Source organism: Cataglyphis hispanica, chromosome 23, assembly GCF_021464435.1.
Source record: "Cataglyphis hispanica isolate Lineage 1 chromosome 23, ULB_Chis1_1.0, whole genome shotgun sequence".
In the NCBI taxonomy this organism is placed as follows: domain Eukaryota; kingdom Metazoa; phylum Arthropoda; class Insecta; order Hymenoptera; family Formicidae; genus Cataglyphis; species Cataglyphis hispanica.
In genome coordinates, this window is record NC_065976.1 from 4,613,641 (window position 1) to 4,639,981 (window position 26,341).

Below are 26,341 nucleotides of genomic sequence, written 5' to 3' on the forward strand. Positions count from 1 at the left end.
GCACAAATATTTATTAGAATTTCCTTAATATATGTGAAAATTTTTATTTCATTGATAATATTTTTTCTTTGTCAAATTTGTCAATAAGTTCTACAATAGGCAATTTTTCATAAAAATTAATAGTAACTTTAAATTTAAATAACTTTCAAACCATTAAGAGAATTGTGCTTAATTTTTGCACAAATATTCAGAAGAAATAGTAGAACAATCTATGAAATTTTAATGCTTTTGTTAGTATTTCGATATATGTCACATACATCCTTAATAATAGAGAGATCATTTTCTAATCTGACAACAAATAATAAATTTAAACATTGTGTGAAAAGAATGCCTTTTCTATTATTCCTACAATTTATTATTATTCATGAACCTTCATATGTTTCTTGATAATTTCAAAATTTTTTTCTTTTTTTTTTAGTTTCAATTATCATAGTAATCTCATAAATTGATTATTGCTTCGTTAGAAGAAAGAGAAATTTTAAAATATATAAATTAAAACTATCTTTTATTTTGTATTTTCTTCTTATTTGCAAGTTTTTAGATGTATTTGTGCTGCTAATATATCTGCAGAATTTGCAATGTAAATGTGAATTGATTTATTGTATCAGAGAATCAAAAATATTTTTTAAGAAATTATTAAGAGTGGTTTTGGAGTAAAATTACAAGTTTAAATAATCGCGGGCAAGACGCAAATGATAGTGTATCAATTTCAGAGAAAAATAAGTTTTCTACATAAAAATATTTTATTATATCTTTTAGATTTTTAGAATCTTATCTGAATTCAATCTAAAGTGTGTGTGTGTGTGTGTGTGTCAAAAATCCGTATAAATTGTATTATACATTTTCTATTTTTAAAATTGTCTTGTAATGATTTTCAAGCGAGAATGGAATAAATGATATTGTAATATAATATCAGAGAATTCGAAACCGCAATGCTTTCTCACGAAAGCGATTACGTATACAATATTACACTAAAACGCTATAATGTTCGTAGAGTCTCGTGCAATGACTGTTGGGAGAAATTTCTTCCAGGGCGGGTCTATTGGATTCCGTTATTGCGGTTAAATCTCGGATGGCTTCGGTATTTGCCGCTCGTCAATCGTTATGACAAAGCGAAGCCATATCTCTGTCCGTATTCTAGAAATTCTCACAAAGGCCGAGACAAAAGAGTATGAAAAATCCTAAGGAAAAATTATCTTCCTCGTCTTGTTTAGAAAAGCATCACACAATTTATTTTTTCTTCTCTAACGGCAATATATTATTGTCTATATATGAGAGAGAAGAATGTTAAATGAATTTAAAATATGAAACTCTCTCTATTAAAGAGAAGATTTGTATCGTTTTCCTAAAAATAGATGCAGTCTTCTTTCAGTAATTTTAATTCGTATATAAAAACCGTAATTTATATAATTATACTAAAAAAAAAGAAATAATATAAATAATAATAGGATAATAAATTGTTGAAGTTAATTGATGCTGACGAAATTGAACACTTTATAAGAAATATAACGCAAATCGTAATTAATAATTAATAATTTAATTAACTGTAGAAAAAAATTATATATCTTACAAGCAGGCATATCTTACTATACTTGTACATTTGAAAGTACCTTGTTTGTGAAATGCTTTGCTTTCAAAAAAAGATATTTTTAATTTTAATATTATTTAAAAGGTATTACATTGAATTATTTACATCTTTTCCTTAATAAAAAGAATAATACACTTTGTCACGTTAAAAAGAAGCGGATCCCGTACGTAAGATTTATGCAGAATATCACGTATATTCATTTTTTCAATACTGCATTAGAAACTCATGCACATCGCTTGCTCATTTCCAACTCGCCTTGTGCGATTTTCAGGACGGATGCGAACGTTATTGATTTATTTTTAATCGCGTAGATTTTCAATGAGAACACGGACATATAAAATTTCACATGCCCGCAGTCTCTCTCTCTCTCTCTCTCTCTCTCTCTCTCTCTCTCTCAAACAACGATGGAGCCCGAGAGATGGATACATTGTGGGACAAGGTCGGTTCAACGTAGCCACGCAGACAGGCCACGCTAGGCTGGGCACCCCCCTTTACGACTAGCTGTTAAATTGTTCGGAGCTAAATGTGCGGCATGACAGGCGGCAGAGTTTCCTGTTCCATCTGCGCGACATCGGGGCAAATGACTTTTAAACTCTTGCGATTCAGCATTATGTGTTATTTTTTTACAAATCATTGATATACGTTAATCAAGAATGTAAAAATGTATAATAATATAAATAAAATATAACAAAAAATATATGTATTTCCATACAGCAATAAGTTTTAGTTGTTATTAGAAAAAAAAATAAACAAAATTAATAAAAAAAAAAAAAATAGTGATCCAGTCTTCTGCAAGAATTCCCGAGGAAAAAACAACAAAAAACTAATCAAATTGCTTTAAAAACTGGACTGCGATAAAATATAGAAATAAAATACAAGATACAGAAAAAAAAAAAAAAAAAAAAAATTATAACGATACCTGTATACCTGTGTAAGAATGTAATTATACATAGAATTTTGTTTAAATAAGTTAATACAGAGATATTTTATAATGAATATTTTTTAGAAAAGAAACATGCTTGAATAGCAAATCCAAGGATGCATCGATTCGAGATACAAATCAAGGAATTGTTTTTTTTTCTTTTTTTTTGCATTTAAATGATGTATTTAATTTTAGATTTCTTGCAAAAAAATCCTTGCATTTCTTAAACACAATTATTTTCTTTACATCAATTGTTTGTCTCATTATTCTATATATTTATACAATTATTACGGTAAGATTATCGAAAATTAAATATTTTATAAGATATTTTATATTTTAAATCAAAATTAGATTAAGATTAAGATATAAAATAACTCGAAAAATACTTAATTATAATTCTTTACTAGGAAAAATTTTTTATTATAGTATTTTGAAAAGATCTAAAGAAGGACTATAATATGCATATAAAAAATAAAAGTTTTCAATAAAAAAAAATAAAATTGATCTCAAACCTTGAAAATCATCATCTACAAACATTTCTATAACATTATGTCCTCCTTGATACTACAAGGACATTTTATTTTGAACATTTTTCTCTAGAAACAATATTTTTGGAGATAAAAATTCATCACGCTTTATTTTGCCCACCCTGTATGTAAAGATATGATATGTGAACATATATAACAATTATATTCGTTTTTTCTAAAAATTAATGTGCATATCAAATCATTAAAGATGAGTACATGCCTTTTATATACTGATCCGACGTAACATCTTTACATCAATAAAGAAATATATTATCAATTTGCGGTTGAACACACACGCAATACTGCCATGTGCAAGACATGAATGTGCGAGTGACGTCTTCTAAATAGAAAAGCATGTCATCGAGGGAAGTGAATCATTCGCGGTGAACCGATGATGGGGTCCCGGATGATATCCCATGTACAATTTTATTAAAATTTGAAAGGAAAATGCGCGCGCACATTGTTTGCCGTGAATTCACTAAAAACAAGTAAAAAATTGTGCAAATTAAAAACTTGCACATGGCTTCCTCATAATTTTATTTCCCTTTTTTTTTTATAACATCAGTAATCGTAATTATAAATCGGAATGACAATTTAAGAGACTCTAAAATAGTTTTCCTATAAAATGCAGTCTGTCGTTTTTAAAAAAAGAATTTATTCTCTTTTATGTTTCGAATTAAAAAGAAAAAAATCTTGTCGAAAAAATTTAATTACATAAAAAGTAAACTCTTTTAACAAATCTCAATAAATTTAATACCAATTATTCTTATATGATATTCTATTCATATCAAAATATTTAGTCCATATTTCAAAATTCGAAGAAGTTAGAGCGTACATAAACATTTCTAAAAAAAAATCAAAATTTTATAAAAAATGAACTCTTACCGATCCTAGCCAAATCATCAATATCAATCATAATTTAATGATATTCTATTTATGTTAAACAATTTAATCTAATATTTAAAAAATTTGCAGAAATTAGGAACAAACAATTATTGAAAAATTCAAAATTTCATAAAAAATGTGAATTCTTTCTTCAATTTTCATTAAAATCAATACCAATCATTCTTTAATGCTCTATTAATGTGAAAATATTTAGCCTGATATCTCAAAATTTGTGGAAGTTACAGCGTGCACATACATTTATTGAAAAATTCAAAACTTCATAAAAAATAAACCCTTTTACCAATTCTCATCAAATTCAATACCAATCATTCTTTAATGATATTCTATTCATATAAAAAAATTTAGACAAATATCTCAAAATTTGCAGAAGTTAGGACAACAAAATTTTTTTTAAAGAATTTAAAATTTTATAAAAAAAAAAAACCCTTTTTCGATCATAGCCAAGTACAATACCAACCTTGAATGATACTTTATTCATATAAAAAATTTTAGCTCATTATCTTAAAATTTACTGCAGATAATCGAACCACGTCCTTTTGTGTACAGACACACATACATACACACATACTCGACATTTTGTAAAAATATGTTTTTTCGACGTTTTAGAACATTCTAAACACATTGGCATCAAAATTAAAAAAAAAAAAATTTCCACAAAAACCAAGCTTCCTTTAGAGGAGAGGAAGCAAAAGAATAAAAAAATCTTAAGGAAACAGAACTTAGCAATAAAGTACTTACAAAAAATCGCAGTTTTTTCGTTGGCTGTAATAATTTTGCATAAATTTTTAAGATTTAGCATTTTTAAGATTTAGCAAAAAATCTGAAAAATAATCTTCTAATAAAAATTATACTAAATTACAGTATATACTTTTGCGCTCAGAACGATATGGTAAACTCAAGTCGTCATGCGAAGAGGGAGCGCAAATGTTAAAGTAAGAAAAGGCGGAGACTAAAAAGACGACGCATAAAGTTCTCACACATGTTCTCTTTTGCTATTTGGTAAAGCGCTTAATTCGATGTATATGTATAGAGCATCAGCGTGCGTGTATATGTACATGTGTCAAGAGAACGGAGAACTTGTAACACGTGTTCGTTTAATCGTAACGTTATATCCGTAAAGAGTCAGTTTACTTAAGTCGCTCCTCTTCCAGGTTGATAATCTTGAGACAACGAGCAATCTGCACAGAAACTAAATTTTAAGTTAGTTTCAAACCTGTGTTAGCTGCACTCATAACAAGTCATTTTAAGTAAAGCTACAATGTATAGAATAGAGATAGAGATATCACATAAGAATTAATAAGAAAAATTAATCAGAAAAATGCTTGCTATTATCATTTAATGCTCAACAATACCGTTTAATTATATTATTATCGTAATGACAGTAATTAAGTATAACTAATCAAGATGTTATAAAGGTAACTACAAAATTTTCTAAAATACATATCGTCATATTAACAAATACTAAGCAATATAATGATTGTAAAATTTTGCAAACATATAAACATATTTCATAAATAATATTAAATTTATTTGAAATATCAAAGACTGTGTGCATAATTATGTAACAATTCACTTTATCGTGCAATGTTCAATCGTAATTATTAAATTTGAAATAATCGACGAATAATAATTAAAATATAACTGCATATTAAAATGAACTAGAAATATAGGAGTAAAAAAATGATAAGTGAAAAAACTGATTGCAATAGCAAGGGGGAAGATAATGAGCGCAAGAGATAAAGTTATGATGCAAGAAAGGGATGAAGCAACCAGACGAAATGAATGAATCTCACGATTCACACGTGTTCTGCCATGCTTATTCAGTCTGATTCGACACGCATTGCTGACACATATCCGTTGCAATTGCGGAATGCAAAATTCTCTCGATATTATCCGCAATGCGCCGTTGATTTCGTAAACTTTGTGCCCATTTCCTCTGATTGACTTCAAGGAAAAGCGTAATGTCTTGATCAGACAAATGCAAATTCTCCTTTTTTATTTTTTTTTTACAGTAATATTTTAAACAATAAAATATAAAAAGCAAAATACAAAATACTTAAAAAAAAATACATGTGTGCGCGCGCGCGCGCGCGCGTGTGTGTACATATATTCGAAATAAATTATCGTGAACTCAAATCTTTTTAATTGAAAAAATCGTAATTTGGAATTAAATAATTTGTGTGTGCAATAAATATTAAAAAGTAAGCAACTTAAATTATTAGACATTATTTGGAAATATTTAAATAAAAATTTTATATTTTATAAAGTCAATTTTTCTGGCATTAATGCGCTCTCTTGATGATATTTTAACTATGTATGTATATACGGCTATTTTGTAGTGGATCAAATATCTTTCTCTTGTCTTTTCTCTGAGTTGTATTTATCTTTTTCTTTTAAATATTCCAGATAACGCTCTCATCGTGGAGAAAGGATCAAAATGTCTCGAATTATTTGTCATTATACAGAATATTAAGCGCCATATAAGCGTAGAAGAGATGTTTGCATGTAAGAAGAGAGAGATGCAAATTCGAGTCGCGACTCGGAGATTTCGTCATCGGAATACTGTACGAGTCACGGACAAGCATTTCTCGATGCAACATGGCATACTGATATGAAGATGAAAGAATGCAGAGAGAGGAGCCCTAACTATCATCAAAAGCGAATGGATAATTCCAAGAAAAAAGATTATATTCGAGTGATGATTTCACAAAATTTGTTGGTATTACCACAAAATTTAATTTCTATCAGGGGAAAATTTTGAATTTTATCCAAAACATTCGACAAAATCTTTGTTTATAATTTTTGTTAATTTCTTTTATCTTGAATTCGATAAATATATTTGAGTATCAGAATAATATTTAATGTAGCGATAATTTTTTCAAACTTTTTTAAAAGTCTGTGTTTTAATTTAATTCTTTTTTATTTTAACAGATAAGAGCAGTAAAAAAATGTTTCCATTGACTAAATAAAAAATTCATCAACTATATAAAAAATTTAAAAAAAGTAAAATGTTAGGAGATTATCGCAAGAAAACGTTGTAAAGCTTCGCACGCTTCCTCTCGGGATCTCCTATTGCTCAAAAAAGAGAAAATTAATATTCGTCGGGATCATAAAATTAACCATAACGTCAAGTCAATTTTATTATGTCATCCAACGAACCTAATTACAGATCGTATTGACGAGTTATGTTATTAACAATTCATATTTAATATTTGTTCTTAATTAAAATTATATATATAATATAAAATTATATATATATATATATATATATATATATATATATATATATATATATACAGGGTGTCCAGCGTCAATCGCATCATCCGTCGAGTGCAGGTAAAGCAGGCAAAATTGAGAAGAAAAGTCCTGTACCATTTTTTTCGATAATGCTTAATAAAAGAGTCATTATTGAGTGAAGTCTGGCAATTCAGCGCCGACCTTTATCTGGACGCACGTTAATGAGCCGCGCGCCTAGCATGTGTGCGTGAGCGCTCAGCTGTTTACAGCGTCTCACTGACATGCGTCTGGCTAAAGATCGGTGATGATTGGCCAGACTTTACTCAATAATAACTCTCTTATTAAGCGTTGTAAAAAAAATGGTACAGGACTTTTCTCCTCAGTTTTATCTGCTTTATCTGCATACGACGGGTGATGCCGGACACCCTGTATATATATATATATATATATATATATTGTATAGATATCTGGACAGTGTTTCTTGTACTTTACAGTATATACACTTTTTACTGACTTATCTGACAAAATGTTCAAATGTTTAAATCGTCATTTTTTTTATCCATTTAAGGATATATATGTCATATGTCAAAACATTGACAAAAGCATGAAAATTTCGTAGACTATTCTACAACGTAGTCTATTATTTCCTTTGTATCTGTGCAAAATCTAAGCACAATTCTTTTAACAGTTTGGAAATTATTTAGATTTAAAATTTTGGTATTATTTATTCTTATCTAAAAATCGTGTATTGTAGTTATTGCAGTTATTGACAAATTTGGAAAAAAAAGAACATTGCCAGCAAAATAAAAATTTTAGCATGTATTAACAAAACTCTAATAAATATTTGCGCAAAATTTGATTTACATTCACTCACTTTAAAAGTTAAAATATTTTACTTTAAAAAATTTACTAAAAATTGTAGCAAAATATTTATAGTAATTCGAAATTTTCCTGTAAATTAGTATTTTTTTTTATTTCTTGCATAATTTCAAAGAGTATTTACAATCAAAAGTTTTGTCATAATTAAAAAAAAATTAATTATAATTATTTTCTTTCATAAAAACATTAAAAACCATATTATTTTATAATATTTTATTTTTATAATACTTATTTTTATAATACTTAATTCTTTTTATAACCTAAATTTATTTATTTGACTTTCCAAACAATACAAACGTAAAAATATGTTTATTTTTTAAAATTCTAACAGTTCTAGCTATTATTGTACAAGCAAAACATCCTTAAAGTAACACTCGTATCATATGATAGATATATGATATAAAAAAAAACGTATAATTGATCGGACTTCAATATTACTACAAAAAAATTATAATTATTATTTGTTTTGCTGGAATAATAAATAGATTATATATATATATATATATATATATATATATATATATATATATATATATATGATGCTTTCCCACATTTCTCACAAAATAAACAGTAGCTTATTTTCCTGTTACGGTGAAACAACTTAATTATAAAAAAGCAGTAATATCCGTTACTCGATAACACTAATTACTAATTTAGAATTTAGAAATTATAACCCGTCTGGATTATGCTCGCGCTATCCTCTTTGTATCAAGTTATAAGATCAAGTGGAGAATAAAAGTAATCGAAGTAAAAAACGAGAACTGGTTTTCGTCGGTATTGCTTATTACGTTTTTTTGATCAAGCATGATCTCTTATTTAGCTCCATTATAACCAGTTCTATATATCCTCTTTAAAAACGTGTGCGTTTGCAACTCTACTTTTAATATAGATAAACATATTATATCGTACATTAAGATATCAACAGAATTTCTAATTTTAGAATCTTCATTAGAGCGGATGACGTATACGTCACAGTTTCCAAATTTATTTAAACGAAAACGCATTAAATTTGCGAGTCACGCACGAGATACAAGGAATGAATTCGATTTTTGAAAATGCGGTGCTAACTTCACACCGGTGAATGAATCTAGAGCCTAGAAACTGGTATTTATTCTGCGTGGTAAGAATATTGCACGAGCAAAATGTAGGACGTCAGCAAAACTATTACGCTACCGGTGCCATGTGTAAAAGTCGCGCACGTTTCAAAGTCCTTGGATGGCTTTTAAAAGGAGAATCCTCCACAGGGGACTCGATTGCCATGCATTATCCCCGCAAGGACCGAGCGCTCGCTTTCGCCGCGTCAACACGCTTCGCATGCGTTTAACCGTCAACGATTTGCGATCTAGCAACTATTCCGCTTTCACGTTCCTCTCTATTGTTTACCGGATATTAAACATCGCGTTATTATAACGCACGCACGTTGGACAGAGGAATCTGCGAAGCGCGTATAGCATCGCCATTAGCATCGCTAATGTCAATGTTTCACTCTTGTTCGCATGAGTATCAAGCGAATTGGGAATTACATGTGTGGATCTTAAATAAACTCTATGCGATTCTCTGAATTGCATAAAGAAGGCATTTATGATCTTTGCCGTATATTTTCCCTCATCGGATGATATATTGGAATATATAATTTACGCATTGTTATTTAATTTTAACGGAACAAGGATAGAAACGATATCAAAGAAATAAAAGAAATCAATTAATATTAAAATTTTGTAAAAATGTACGAAATACATAAAGCATAATCAAGATACCACAATGTATAATGCGAAATACTACGTGTCAAAAGTAATCTCGTTCATATATTTTTCGCGTGCTTATCATTAGTTCTCTTTTTTTCTTCAGATAATAGCTCTCTAGCTAGCAAATATTAAATTACGTCACACCGCAACTTGGATTACATAAGGCAGTTTGTTATGTGACACAAAAAAAAGAGAAACACGACACAATTCAGCTCGTAACTCCGACAGCAATTTTCACGGGTGAACTTTCTTTTTGCAATAAAGTGGAACGCGGATTTCGTCAGAGAGACAGGAGATCACGTGGAAGACGGGAATCGCAAGTACGAAGATGCATTTAATATTTTTACTTACGCCTCGCAATATGGTTGTTTGTTGAAACCTTTGTACGTCCGCATATTCAGGGTCATACCGCAGCCCTGGCACTTGAAACATTGCTTGTGCCATATCTGTAACAAGGAAACGCTGTTATTAACATTCCACATGGATTTGTCAGTCTTACACAGTTGCGAAACAAACAGCGCGGAAAAAAATAACATATGTAATACAGTCGCACACTTCGAATCTTAACAAATATAAAACGCAATTCATTATGAATCATGATCTGATATTGTACTGTGCGCAACACATTTCATCCTAGCTTTCAATAATTATATTGATAATATTAAATATGAAAGTTTTCTCACTAATATAACAAAATTATCTTTAGCGAATCTTGTTTTAAGAATATTTTATTTAGTTTTGCGCATATTCCATTTTTCACACTTGTAAACTGTAATAAAATTGTCATGAAAATAATTTCATGAAATTTAATTGAATTGCAATAAACATTGGCATAAATAATGATTAACATTATCAACCATGATAACATTAACGGCAATGATATTTTGCTTTCTACGTTCTTCATCCGGATTTTCTGTCAATATCTCATGATAATGATATCAATACGAAAACAGTACGATAATTTAAATCGATATTACACATTAAGGGATCATTCCGTTTGAACTCTCGAAAAATAAGTACATTTTTTTTCTAGATTTTTTTGCAGCGCAACGACTTGATAAAAACTTTTTATTTTTTTTTACAATATTAATGCAATATTATTAAGTGCTCAAATAAAAATTTTCAGTTAAAATTTTTTTTTCAATTACGCAAATATTCGCAAGTTTATATTTTCATGCACAGTGTGCAATTCGGCCTACGTTCGACGGATTGATTTTAAATTTTTGCGAGTTTCTAATAAGATTTTGCATCTGCTAAATGGCGAAGTTTTATTCTGATTCCTTCCTTTTTGATATAAACAAAAAAAGATGGATTTAAAAAAAAAACGAAATTTTTTTCAATACGTCGCCATTTTTTTTACAATTTTGAAAAAATGCTTGGATAACAGATAGCTATTAATAAAAAAACTTGTATTTTTGATTTCAGATATGATAAACGAACATTTTCATGCACATCGTAAATCCAGAGGAGTAAATATTTGCATAAATTTCAAAGTAATTTTTTTTAGCTAATAATTTTTATTTAAGTAGTTAATAATATTATATAAATATTGTAAAAAAATAAAAATTTTTCATCACCGTTGCGCTGCAAAAAAATTTAGAAAATATACTCATTTCTCGAGATTTCAAACAGATATTCCTTCTTAACTGTTAGTATCTACAGCGTAAGCAATTATCACCGTATTCTCACCGATATAATCTCTTAATGAAATATACATATTGTATTTAACCATCAAAATTAATAATTTTCGTGCTTCACTAATTGTATGAGATAAAAGTATTATAGTATTACATCAGCAGTTTTTATGATAGTAAATAAATTCATTGACAGTTTCCGCCTATTGTTAATCGGTGCACATCGAAACGAGCGTTTGACCAAATTATTCGCAGGCCGTGAGATTTCTGTAGTTGATATTAATAACTACGTACAATCATGAACATGTTGTAATATCGTTTTGCATATCGTATATACGCATTTCATAAAATCATTTTACGAAGAATAAAATAACTGAAAATATAAAACAAAAATATAGGAACAAATAAAAATTAATTTATGATCTTATTCTTATTATTAGCTGCCAATAACTCCATAAATCACTATTAATGACTTCTTGCGTTCTGTTTCAAAAGATAATCATATGCCAATAATAACGCACTTTGGATTAATCCGCGAAGTTTACGAGCCGATAAGGATAAGTACGATTTTTTAATATCCGAGATAAGATCCTGCACGGGTTAATAATATAAATAAAATGCGATTATTATAATCTCCCCTTCTCTTCCCTCATTCTTAAAAAAGCTAAGCGGTATTTAGTTAGATAATGGCTCTCAGCCTTGCTACATTATGCTCGATCTGCCATTGATAAATAGGGTACAGGGCGCTCGCATATTACGACACGAGCAACATGAGCATTAGTCAAATATGTCTGCTACTGTAATGTGACAGCTGTGCGTAATCATCCTCCCATAATCTTATTCACAAGTATCATAAAAGCTACGTTAAAATGTTTCGAATAAAATTAAGGTGATGGTATGATTGGATTATCAATCTCCCTGATTTGTTTTTGCACAGCAATTTTTAATCTTAGATTTTGCAATATATTCCATCAAAATTTTGTCCAACAAGCTAAATGTCTCTGTTTTTCATTATATGAACTTGGGCATGCATGCACGCACACACAAAGTTATATAATACAAAATTTTTCTTTAAATTTTTTTTAGAATATTATTAAAGATATTTACAATATCTTTGATAGTTTTTTTATCATAATTCTTTTAAAAAGTGTATATCAAAGAAAAATTACATTAATTTTTTTAATTTTTCATATTTTTGTAATTTTTCTCTTACATTTTCTCGATGCCTCTTTCACAATATTATTTTGAAGATACATCTTTAGTTGTGGTAAGCTTACAATTAGATTTAAATTGTAATATTAAACTATTGTTATAAAAAAAAATACAATTACAACATAATTCTCTGCTGCAAATATATGAATTCAGAAATTTGTAGTAATAAGCTTTATTTTATTTTGCATAATTGAACGAAGAGCATACACATACGGTTTTATTCATCGCTAAACGGTTATATAATAAACTAATCTGTACAATCGAAGATACATCATACTTCGAGATCGAGATTTTCAACAATTAGCAAGACCGTCAGGAATTGACAAAGGTTACACATCGCACGAGAATGTAATCGTTGACACTCTGATCTTGATAGTCTAAACATAAGATGACCTTTGTGAAGTTGACCTCTCGTTTTCAAAGTTAAAAAAAAACTGTTTAAGTTTTGGATGCCCTCGAAAAGTTTTAGAATTGTCTATTGGTTTTAGAAATAGTTCCATCGTTTAAAGCACCGAAAATAACATTTGTAGATATTAGGGAGGGGGGGAGGGGAGACTTCATATTTTTCGCAACTTTAAAATAGTATAACTTTTTTGTTATCAACTTTAATATTTTGGTTGTTAGAGATAATTTAATAGAGAGAATCTCTTTGGGGAATTACCAAAATTCTTAAAAAAACTACTAATTATCGAAATAAATATAAAAATATTTTATCTCTAGAATTTCGAATATTTTTTAAGTCTCATAGAAATTTTTCTAACCGGCAGTTCGCCAAAGAATTATATCGATAATTATCAACACTCAAAACACGAGCTGGTTGAAATTGCGAATTTCAAAATTTTCTGATAATAAGTCATAGAGATGAATATTTTTCGTAGCGCTTCAAGTGTTAATAAATTATCGATAGAACTCTCCGGGGACACTCAAAACTCTAATAATTTTTTTTTTTTAATTTAAAAAATGAGTCAACTTCATAAAGATCATAACATATCTCATCATAACTATAAAATGAGTCAATCGAACTTCTTTGTCCCGTGTTAGAAAATGAAAGAATTATCTTCAAACTATTTGATATCTTTTTGCACAATACCAATATAAATTAGTACAATGAGAATACGAATTGTGTAAGATTTAAGAAAAATTTCGGAGGAAATACTTGAAAATTTCAAAAGATATTCACTAATTGCGTTTCCATTATATTTTACAATTGTAAACAGCCCGCGATTTTCTCATAGAACTTCCTCTCCGTTACAAAATAGCAGGAAACAGAAAGGCGATGTGTTTTAACGATCCTTTCAAAAGCTACATGTAAGGAAATAATCGTGAGGGCAAATAAAATGGATTCATAAAGCGATCTCGTGAGAGAAGTTTAAATTAGACTTCATATAAATAACAATAGTCATTGGACATCTTTCTCTCATGGTTTTTTTTTTTAAATTATTTAAAAAAAAAGACCAGCATCGATATCAATATAAAAACTATTCTTTTCATTAGAATAATTTACGATAGAGTCAATAACTTCAGCGTTTATCTTATTTTAAAGAACCGGAAGATAAATCGAGACAATAAATGCGACTTTAATCGTGTCAATGCACTGTAAAAAACAAATGTTATAAAAAGAATAAAAAGTTTCATTGGACAATAAAACTTTCTTAATTCCGTAAAATATCAGCGAATAGCCGTGAATTAAATAAAACATTGAAGAAATTTCTTTCTTTTTTATAAAGCGCAGCACGTATCGGTAAAACCTATCAGGAACTATAGAACTATTTGGGGTGCAAATAGAACTCTCTATAAAACTTTCGATTTTTGAAAATGTGGTGCTAACTTCACACCGGTTCGGTTTATAGACGGTGCGTAGACTAGGTCGCCGATGTCAATTCATGAAACGATGCCGGAATGCGGTCGGTAATGAATGGAGCGACTTTATTTTTATGGTGCAATTGGCGAAATATATGTATATTACGATTACACGAGTGCATTATTAGACTACTCGAAACATGCTCGTAATTAGAATAATTTCATATTTTATCATTCGATATATTGCAATTTAATTTGAATATGATATGACAGTATACAAAAAAGTACAATTTGTGTAAAAATTTGAGATGTAACTAATTTAAATTTTTCATCATGCCAAAAATAAAGAGTTGCTAAGTGAAGAATAATCAAATTATTTTTTACATTATTGTAATTCTTAGAAAGCACTATAATAAGCACATGTACATCAATTCTCTAAATGTATGCATGTATAGGCTTGTTTTTAATTTGTAAAATATAGTACAGATTATTAATTTATAAAATGTAATATACAGTTATTTCTGACATAAATCTGACAAAAAAATTTGTATCAAGAGAATAACATCGCGTATAGTGGCTTTTTTATGGAGGATTTTCACGTGATTTCGGAATGTTTTTTGTTAATAGAAACTTTCGTTTTACAAGTTATTTTGCTTCTAATTGTTATATGTACATATGCATGCGTATATATATATATATATATATATATATATATATATATTTTTGAGTTGGCAACTAAGTTCCCGCCTTTTTTAAAATTTTTAAATTTCAATAAAAATTAACAACTAATTAATCAATAATGTATTCTCCCTTGTTGTTTACAACTTCTTCCCAACGTTCAGCAAGATTTTCAATACCTCGTTGGTAGAAATCACCCACAGGTTTCGACTCGAAAAATTCATCCAACCAAGCTCTCAATTCTGCATCAGTATTGAACGAAACTCCGCGCATAGCATTTGAAAGAGATCGAAAGAAGTGGAAATCCGAGCTTTTGTGGCCTTAGAAACTTTGATTAAGAGCAAAAAGGAGGTATCAAAAATGCTCATTTTTCTCAACTTGACATTCCATTTTAATGATCTGAAAATTAACATAAATTAACTCGAATAAAAAAAAAACAGGTTCCGGTAGAACAAAACATCCTCTTTCGAATGATTTAAAACATTATGCCAAAAACATTTAATAACATGTGGAATGTTAAAATTTAAAAAAACGGCGGGAACTTAGTTGCCAACCTAATATATACACATGCATATGTACATATAACAATTAGAAGCAAAATAACTTGTAAAACAAAAGTTTCTATTAACAAAAAACATTCCGAAATCACGTGAAAATCTCTTGATGCAAATATACATATATATATATATATATATATATATATATATATATATATATATATGAGAGAGAGAGAGAGAGAGAAAGAGAGAAATTAATTCTAAAATAATCTCTATTTAATTATTATTTTTTGTATTAAATGTTATATTTGGAAATCTTCAAATATTTATAAAACAAAGTAAATTACACGTTATTGAATGAAATTTGTTCAATAATTTTTTGTTCTGAAGAAAAACATCATTTGTTTCGTTTCACAAAAATACATTTTTGTTTAAAAATTGAAGAAAAATGGTGTTTATAAATCAGGAGTCTGTCATCAACAGTGAAAGTCCGACTACGTAGTGAATTGTCGAGTAAGTGGCAGTGGAACAATGACAACCGGAAGATGATCTTAGATAACCTTTCTAACGAGCTAAATATCAAACGTCAAATATAGCAGAGGCACGAGTACAAATTACGCTTTATTTAGTAATTGATAACAATTGTAATCGTTATAATTGTATTAAATACAACAAAAATATCTCATTTTAATTGATAAAAAATGTATAAAAGGTCAGGAATCTATTTCAATCGTTAATTAAAAAAAATTTCGGGTATATCGCGATATATCAAAATCTAAAAAATATTAATTTGACAAAAATTGATTAACTTATGATCACAAAAATTGAGAAAAAATTTAGTTATTTAAGTTGTTAATTAATTTGTTATTTAAAAATAAAATATTAGAATATTAATTATTATATATGTATAATCTTTAAAGATATCAAATGAGATATTAAGCCCCTCTTTATAGATATTACCTCATAATATCTTTCTCATATTACATATTTGTCTGATTAGAATTCCCATATTATCGCAAAGTTATCTTATTAACAAAAGCAAAACATTGTTGGATTGTTTCATATTCTTCGCTTATCTGTGATTCTTGACAGAACACAGATCGCAATGTTACTATAGATTAGAAATAAATGTGTGCCAAGTTCACGAGAGTGAAATAAATCATGCGTGCATCATTTATAAAAAAAAAAAAAAATATTGAACGTATTAACGATAAATCCCCTTTTTCTCACGCCTTTAAGAAATGGTGCGTGAAATGAGCTCTATTAAACTAGCAGGATCAAATCAGCAAACTCGAACTGGACCCATCAGATTATTTTGTATCCATTTTGTACTAATTTGTACTACTAATAATAATTTTGTAACTCATGCCATTTCCAAAAAAGTGGCGCAGCTATCTCCAAATTAAGCTAGCAGGACCAAATTAAAACAAAACGAAAATATAAAAATAAGACAGAAATCGAAAGAGTTAGATTTGTACTAATTTGTATCACCTAAATAAACATAATATATTTATCCCTTCTGCTTAAAACAACTCGCAATTGAATTCAGCTTTCTTAAGCTCAAGAATAAACTACTCTTTTCTCTTAGTAGTATCAATCGCTATTTGAACACACGACGTGACATAATACGTACTTACGAAAAAATCTAGTTTAACTTGAAGATAGCAGCGCACGGTTTGTTTTGATAGTATCAGCTACAAAATTATTATTAGTGGTACAAATTAGTATTAAATAAGTACTAAATAATCTGATAAATCCAGTTTAATTTTGCTAATTTGGCCCTTGGTAGGATATGTGTATCTCTGTATGGAATCATATTTATGCTTTCGTAATCAACATTGAGAAACAACCGGATATCACTCCGCATCGTTGGCATAGCAAGCATATTTAATGATTGAAAACCAGTGGAACTAAAGGAAAGTGAGAGGTTAACTCACTTAATCGTATTGTGGATAATTGAACGTAAAGAGCGTTATGATATAATGAAACAACAAAGAATCAAAAGTACTTGTTTGACAACAACAACAGCATATTATAAATAATAAACAATATATTATAAATAATATACAGAGATATGTTTATATACAGAGTTCCGGTCGTTTACAATTTTTTTAAAATTGATTAAAAGTTATAAATTCATGCAATATTGCTCCGAAATTGCATATAATTGCTGAACTTGAATAGAACTATAGGGGAACTTTTTCCAAAAATGATAACTTTAACGCATTCTAATACTTTAAGAGGGAAAGATGTCGTGCTGGATAATTAATAAAAATTGTTTAAAAAATATTAAATGGGAACTCTTCATAAAAATATTTCTAAAGCATAAAACTCTAATAGAACTATCGAGAACTACTGTTAGAAAAATCATCAGCACGACACATTTTCACTGAATGTCGTGCTGGACGTAAATATTAAAAATTCATTAAAAATTATTAATTGATGGAATATCACTCAGAAATTGCATATATATGCTGAACTTAACTAGAACTATCGGGAACTCTTGCCAAAAATGATAAAATTTAACGCGTTTTAGTACTTTAGAGGGAATGGTGTCGTGCTAGATTCGCAAAGTTTTTTCAATTTCGATTTTTTAATATGAGGAATGCAGAACTTTTTTTAATTTTTATCAGGAACTATAGAACTATGAAAAGTGCTATTAGAACTCTTAATATTTTTTTGAAATTTGTAAAACGTCGTGCTAACTTCACAGACACCACTTTCGCAATATTAGTACTTTAGAGGGAATGGTGTCGTGCTATATTCGCAAAGTTTTTTCAATTTCGATTTTTTAATATGAGGAATGCGGAACTTTTTTTAATTTTTATCAGGAACTATAGAACTATGAAAAGTGCTATTAGAACTCTTAATATTTTTTTGAAATTTGTAAAACGTCGTGCCAACTTCACAGACACTTTCGCAATATTAAACAAGTTATATGAGAATCTCGCCTTTTACTTCAAGAGGGAAGTCCCTTAAGGGCTGCAGTACAAAAAAAAAATCAAAATCATGATATAACACATAATTAGCGTTTAAATCCTATTTATTTCTTAAAATTATTTATTATTAATGGGTGGGAGGCTCGTTGATCGTCCGCTCAGCCGCCCGCAGAAATTTTTTTTTGTTAAACTAAAGTTAAACTAACGCAAAATTTTTTTTTATTGATTTGATGAGCGCGTAATTAGTGCATAATTATATAATTTTTTTATTAAATTTGTACAATGTGGAGGGAAGGGCAGCAAGCTAGGCAGATGTGAAAGAAATCAACTAAGAACAAACATTTTCCTTCATTGAATCCTTTCGTCTTTATCTCTTGTGCCTATTGTGATCGTGTAGTACAATGTGTCTTGTCTCAATTTCTCTTCATATCGTGTCGCTCTCTTCCATTTATCTTTTCTTTCTTCCTCAGTTTCTTCGAGAAAACGGGAGAGATGCAGTTGCAACTCGCCACCACAATTTCATAAAACATCGAGAACATGTGATAGGAATAAATATACACTCTAGCGTAAACAACGATCTACATGCATAGTGCGTAAATCACTGTATAAGTGATCTTATAGCTTAGTAAATAGAAAAGAAAAAAATATAATCACTTTTTCGTCGTATGTATATTTCTTAAATGTTGTATTTCTTGATAATATGTACGTAAAGTAGTTTAATAAATTGTATTGTAAATAAGTATTATAAATATACAAAGAGATGGATGAAGTTTCCCGATTAGAAATAATCAAATATTTTAGTTGCACATTGTTTGCACATGAATGCAACTTTTTTTATTTTTGTTTACACATTTCTAGTAAAAAAGTTATTAAAAAAAAACTTTTGAGGGACCTAAACTTCATGTTAGCCCCAATTTTTATAAAAATGATTTTCAATTAACCTAATCAATAGATTTTCATGTTTGTCTTCCAAAATTTTTTCTTTTAAATAACTTTCTAAAAATAGACAAACAAAAATTCAAGTTGTTTAAAAATATGCAAACAAAAATCTATGAATTAAGCTTAATTACGAAAAGATTCTCGCAATAATTTGAATTTTTTAAAATGTGAGGTTAGCTTTTCAAAGCTTTTTATTTAAAATATTTTTTTTTTAAATATGCAAATAAAAATTCAAACTGTTTTGAAAAAATTCAAAGAAAATTCTATCGATTAGATTAATTAAAAATCATTTTTGTAAAAATTCGAAGCTAATGTAAAGTTGACAAAAGTTTTTTTTTAATAGTTTTTTTACTAGAGAAACAAAAATAAAAAAGAGCATTCATGTGCATCAATGTGAAATCAAATCATGTAAAAAAAACTTAATTATTTCAGCCTGAAGCTAACATTCCATTTTTGAAATTTTAAAATTCTAAAAGTTGTTCTAGATTTGTTCTAAATTGTTTCAGAAGATCGAATTTATATAATAAAAAGATTCAAAAAAATTAAAAAAAAAAAAAAAATTATCTGACACTCCATTTTTCAAAAATTGAACTTTTCAAGGTCCAGGTTATTCTAGTTATTCTAAACATTGTTCCAGAGTATTATTTTGATTGGTTAAAAACTTTTAAGAGATATTGAAAAAAGAAAAATTTTGGAAAAAATCATTTTTGACCATTTTTTCAATTATTTCTAATATCGGAAGGCTAACTTCACTCTTATACAAAATTAATAAAAGTTACTTACAAAAATGAATAATACTCATAAAATTCGTTCGAAGGCGAGATTTTTATCGATAAAAAAAAGAAGATCTGAACGCTATATTATTAAAATATTAATTGAAATTAATTACAATTTATCAATATATTACTCATACATATAAAAGTTTCATGTTGCAATACAAGTTTCCTCTTATTCCGTTTGTGGGAAGTAAAAAATCAATGCGATAAATACATGCATCATGTGAAAGAATTTAAAAAAACTAACATAGCAATCATATAACTCGATATTCAATCCAATCCGATCCAATCGCATCCAAATTTAGGATCTCGACGTCTTCTATCTCCTCTCGAATACTCGAAGCTCGTTTTCCGACGTGGAATGCCGCCCACATGATTTAAGCCCCGTTAACTCACTCACAAAGTTTTATTAACCCTCTAGTATAGAGCTATATAAATGAGATGCGCTTAAAACATTGACTACACATTTATTTTTACATCAAAGATATTTTATTGTTATAAGCGTTCAAAGTATTCACCTCATCTTCGTATCTATACATATACTTTGTTAAAACAAAAATAATTATTTAAAATATATTATAATAATGCTTATTGTTAATACCATTTATGTAATGTATGAATATGCACAGAACTATATTTGAAAACTATTTTAGAATAAATAAAACTTTTGAAAATCGATCAGTGTCTCATATATATGTTGAACTAAAATGAAGATTAAATCCGTTGTTCTATAAAAATCTCAGTCTATGTCAGTCTATTTTAATTGAACATACCTAATAGATACATAAAAATATGTCTTTCTCGTATATAGTCAATTAATGAAAAAAATATTTAATATTATTATTAATTTAAAACTCTTTAGTAAATGCAATGATATGCAAGAAGAGTCTCTCCTTCTCTTTTCTTTCTCTCTCTTTTTTTCTTTTTACATGTAGAGAGTCTGCTTGCTCATATCGGTCATTCAACGCAAGGATAAACGAGACGAAGAATATCACGGCGAAAGGAACTGAGGACGATTCATTGAACGGAACTAAGCGAGAACGGTACATCCTGTAATCTATCGCAGAAAAAACTTTGATCCGCTATAATGCGCCAAGTTTCTCAACATCTTGACAACAACCATCGGAAAAAAATTAACTAATGTACAATGTAATATTAAAGTAATATTAAATAAATTAGTAATACATTTTCCAAATAATTTTATGTAAGAAGCCTTTTAATGAATTTATCTTTCATTAAACGTGATTCTTTATGAGAAAATATTCTCTATAAAAAATCTATTTTATATAACCTATTTTGCAATAGTTTTATCTTATGTATTGTAACAGTAGCAACAATAACTGATTAACTTTATAAACCTAAACATATTAAATTTTAAACTTAAACATATTAAATTTTAACTTAATAATTAAACTTAATTTAATCTTAATAATTTTTATTTAAATAATAAGTATCATTAAAAATAATGAACACATACATACACATACTCTTTTTCTCTCTCTCTTTCTGCTGTAAATATTACAGTAAATTCTTAACGCGTAATCCATAACACGTTTTCTTAAAGTTAATTATTTCCCATTTTTCCTAGATAAGTTTATACTTATATTTAAACATTATACAGGGTGTGCCAAAAGTCTGGATACACTCAAATATCTCGTAAACATTGCATTTTAGAGAAAAATATTTCAGACAAAAGTTGTAAGGCTTAAAGAGACGCATTTAATGACAGTATTAATTTGAACATAGGTGGCATTGCCAAAGATAGGTGAAGTTACAGAAAATAATTGTTTTTATAAAAAAGTATGCAATTATTTGCAGTGTATTTCTTTATAACAATTATTTATTTTTTTTACACTATTTGATTCATCTTATTATTCTGTACATCAAAATATTACGATACAATTATCAAAAACTAAATACTTTACGAGATATTTTATATTTTATACTAAAATATGTTAAATTAAGATTAAAATAACTCAAAAAATACTTAATGAAAAAATACTTTATTATAGTGTTTTGAAAAGCTCTCGAGGTAAGCTATAAGAATATGAATTAAAAAATTTTAAATTTACCTTGACCTGACTTTGGCAATGCCACCCATGGTCAAATTAATACTGTCATTAAAAATATTTTTCTCTAAAATGCAACGTTTACGAGATATTTGAGTGTATCCAGACTTTTGACACACCGTGTATATATGAATGTATATAGAATGTTTAAGTGTTACAATCGATTACCTTAAAAATAAAATATTTTCGGCAAATTCCATATAAATTATAAGATTTTAAGTGGCGCATTACATAGCATTATTAATGTGATCTTAGACAGCATTGTTCACATAAAAATCACTTTAATTAAAATTTTAATTTAACTAAAATTTTTTAATGAAAACCCTCATTTTTGATTGAATATTCTTGTAACTTTTCCAAAGAGTTTTTCAAAACGCTATAATAAAGTTTTTTTCCATTAAGTATTTGCCGAGTTCTGATGCTTGAAAAGTTTTAGTATTACCTAAAAGATTCTTACGCGATTCTTACCTTAACAATGTTATTAAAAATCACACAAACATTTTGCTACTTAATGCATCACTTAAAACCCTACAACTTTTATATGGAATATTTTTCCCGGAAATGTGTGTGTATTATTTTCAAGACAATCGACTGTAACATTTAAACACCTAATGCATATATAACTTCAAGATAAAATATCAATACCGTAAGATTGAAGTACAAAATTTTTATAATTAGTTTACTTATAATTTCAGATTCCAGCGAGGTCGTTCGCAAGAATGAGTCGGATAAATTATAGCACAGCGAATGGAAGTAAACGGGAGTTGCACGCCACGGTCTTTCACGATAAAAACACATGGCATGGATTCGAATAGAACTCGTGTTCATAGTTTTGAACAAAATGCGAATCATAATTCTGGGATTTCAAAGTTTGTCCGCGACTTAAACGGATCTTGTACATATAGTAAATGAAGTAAAAAAGTGCTATATTCGGCTTACTTAGCGGCTAAAACCAGATAATTCAATGAGAATTATATTTTAAATATTTTAAGTGAATGGATTTAAACAGAAATAAATATTCTGTCATCTTTTGGTCCAAAAATTGTTTGAGGAAAGTCAATATATACTTCACAGATACATATAATTTAGATACATATGATTTTTGAAAATGCGGTGCTAACTTCACACCGGTTACATATAACTTGTTTCAAAATAAATATATGTAGTGATATATCGTAGTATGTAAATGTAGCGCTGACATTTTTCAATTGCTATTGCCAAAATATGGTTATTTGCAGTGTGTAGAACACACATCCTATGAATTCGAAAAATGCCAGAAAGATTCCAAAAGAAAAATCATAAAAATAAAAAAAATATTAAAAAATATATTCAAATGCATAAATATTCCCATAGTTTTATATCTGATATTGTTTCTTATTATTATTCCTTCTTAGATTATCATATTTATCTCCTCTTGTCTATACTCTTTGCTATGGATAAAATATATAATAAAGGATAAAATTGTATCATGCAACTATATTAAATGCTTTGCTATCTAAATATTTAGATACAGAGTTATAACGTTCAGCCACATTATTGCAATTGGTACATGCGAACGGTACATTCTGCATGTTCTCCCACTCCGTTTATCTGTTTCTTGAAAAATGCTCATACCCGTTTTCTATGCACCGCAATATTACATTCGACTATAATCAGAAAAGAAAATCCCTAACGATAGATGGCCATATTATCGTCAAAAGACACGATATTATATATAACGAGAATACAATTTGATATATTTATTTATTGGCATAATTATAATTAATGTAAATAATCAAAGATAAGAGAAAATCCTGCTTATTATATATATATAATATATCTACAGATAGCAATTAAAATTAAATGAACATTAAACGAGTTATCGAGAGAGAGAGAGAGAGAGAGAGAGAGAGATCGTCATTTTGAAAGCATCCGAAGTGCATGCAATCAAACAAGATGTTCATCCTGTCTTATCTTCTTTCCTTTATATCTTTGAGTTCTCTTTATTTATTACGCCTGAAAATAACTATTCGCCATTACTTTTTTATTTAGACAAAAATAAAATTCCTATGTAGAAAACATCATGTGTAATTATGATTAATATCCAACTAATCTCGTGACTACTCTATAATCATTTTTCACGAGAAAGAAATGAGAGAGCACTTGACACTAAATATGATTGACATTCTCATCTTTATTTATTATTTAATCTTGCTTATTCGATTTAATCAATGGCCGAAAATATAATAATTGAATTGAGAAAACACGAATCTGTGTGACAGCTTTTAGTAGAATATACTAATTCTGTGTCAATTATATATAGTATATATTTAATTTGAATTATAATTTATAATATATATATATATATATATATATATATATATATATATATATATATAAATTCTTTCATCCTTGTAATACCATGGAAAACTTCATCTCGCAATATTCTATAAGTCAAGCATCTCATTCATGTCGCGAAATCGGCGCGACAGTAAAAATACATGTGTGATTCCCTTTTTTAATTTCATCCATTTGACATTCATGAGAGATTTGAATATAAAAAATCAAACAAATTTTTTTATCATATTACAAGTCTAGCCCGCTCGAGTCGCGTCATGTCGCGGCGCAACAAGTAGACGACTCCCTTCGGCGAGCATGGAGCGTTCCGTTCTGCAGCGTTAAGCACGCGTGCATCACACACGCACGCACGACGGAGAAAGACCGACACGCCGCGAAGGTCGCCGAGCCCTTCTCAATGGAACGGTACATCTCTCCCGCGATGATCAGCTCTCTTTCTCTTTCTATCTCTCTATTTTTGTCTATTTCTCTTTGTGTGTTATGTCTTTTTCTTTCTCTCGCTCCTCGTTTCTGGAGAAAACCGCTGCTTCGAAGATCCGACTCGAGAAGAGGATTCTTCTCGATCGCGACCAACAAAGATACCATGATCGAAGCTTACGTACCTTGTCGAGGCATTTGAGCTCTTCGATCGGATAGACCGTCTTCTCACAGCGAGCGCACGTCTTGCTCATCTTCCTCTTCTCTTCTCGACTACGTCTTGCCGTACAATATCTCTTCCTCTCTTCTCCTGTATATTTATCACACACACACTTTCCGCGGATATTATGTACGCGTCTCGTCTAGATCCTATTCCTTGATCCCGAGACACTGAACGATAAGCACACGCGCATTCACGCACACACGCACGCACGCACGTATGTATGTACGGCGGGGAGGAGTCGGTATTTACACGTGATATATACACTAGCAACACATCCGAACGACCGAACGGCTGAATATAAAACTGCTGGAATCGTTAGCGCCTGCCTGTGCTCGCGAAAATCCGGCGGGAAAAACGCCGCGATGACTCGACCGTATTTGTCGATTGACTGTCGACGGCGGCTTCTAACGCACCGCTTGTTTCTCACTCCTTCTCCGAGTTTCCTCTTTCTCCTTTTTGCACGAGACCCACGGAAACTCTCTTGAGCTCGCACGGGCACCAACCGCACTGCCTCTCGTCCTCTCGGCTATCCACAAAAAAAATCGTCAACTGACAGCTATGGTGGATCGCACTACACTAGTCAATACGGCAACTGACGACTGACGGACTCGTCGCGTACGCATACTGTGAACTGTGATGCTGCGTCACGTGGTATGATGTGGACGCGCAAGCGCGAGATTCAGGGCCGGCGCGATTATTTCTGGTACCATATGATAGTTTGAAAGTTGCGGAAAAGTCGCAAAATTTTTCCAAATATTTTTAAAAAATGTCTCATATTTTATATTAATTTTTTTCAATGCGCGAGAAGCAATTACTGGTCGCAGAAAAATATACAGGGTAGCCCCGAGTGATTCCAGTCAGACTTTGAGATCTTATAGGAAATTAAATTCTGAACAAAAAATTTCCTATAAACATGGGTCAAAAAATGCTTTCTTAAGAAGTTATCGCTCAAAAGCTTTTAAAATCGTGATTTTATTCATTTTTCCAAATATCATGGAAAATGTGCGTCTTTAAAC

General features: G+C 29.2%; 1 protein-coding gene across 2 annotated transcripts in view; it reads right to left on the bottom strand.

The window, feature by feature from the left end:
- Positions 1 to 25,923, bottom strand: part of LOC126857896 (LIM and SH3 domain protein Lasp) — a 36,312-nt gene extending 10,389 nt beyond the window's left edge. For both annotated transcript variants that reach the window (XM_050607773.1, XM_050607772.1), the window contains exons 1-2: positions 25,288 to 25,923; positions 10,156 to 10,250 (exon numbers count right to left, since the gene is read on the bottom strand). In XM_050607773.1, coding sequence (XP_050463730.1) covers positions 10,156 to 10,250; positions 25,288 to 25,356 — 164 coding nt within the window. In that variant the 5' untranslated portion in view covers positions 25,357 to 25,923. The remainder of the gene's footprint in view (positions 1 to 10,155; positions 10,251 to 25,287) is intronic.
- Positions 25,924 to 26,341: the final 418 nt, after the last annotated feature.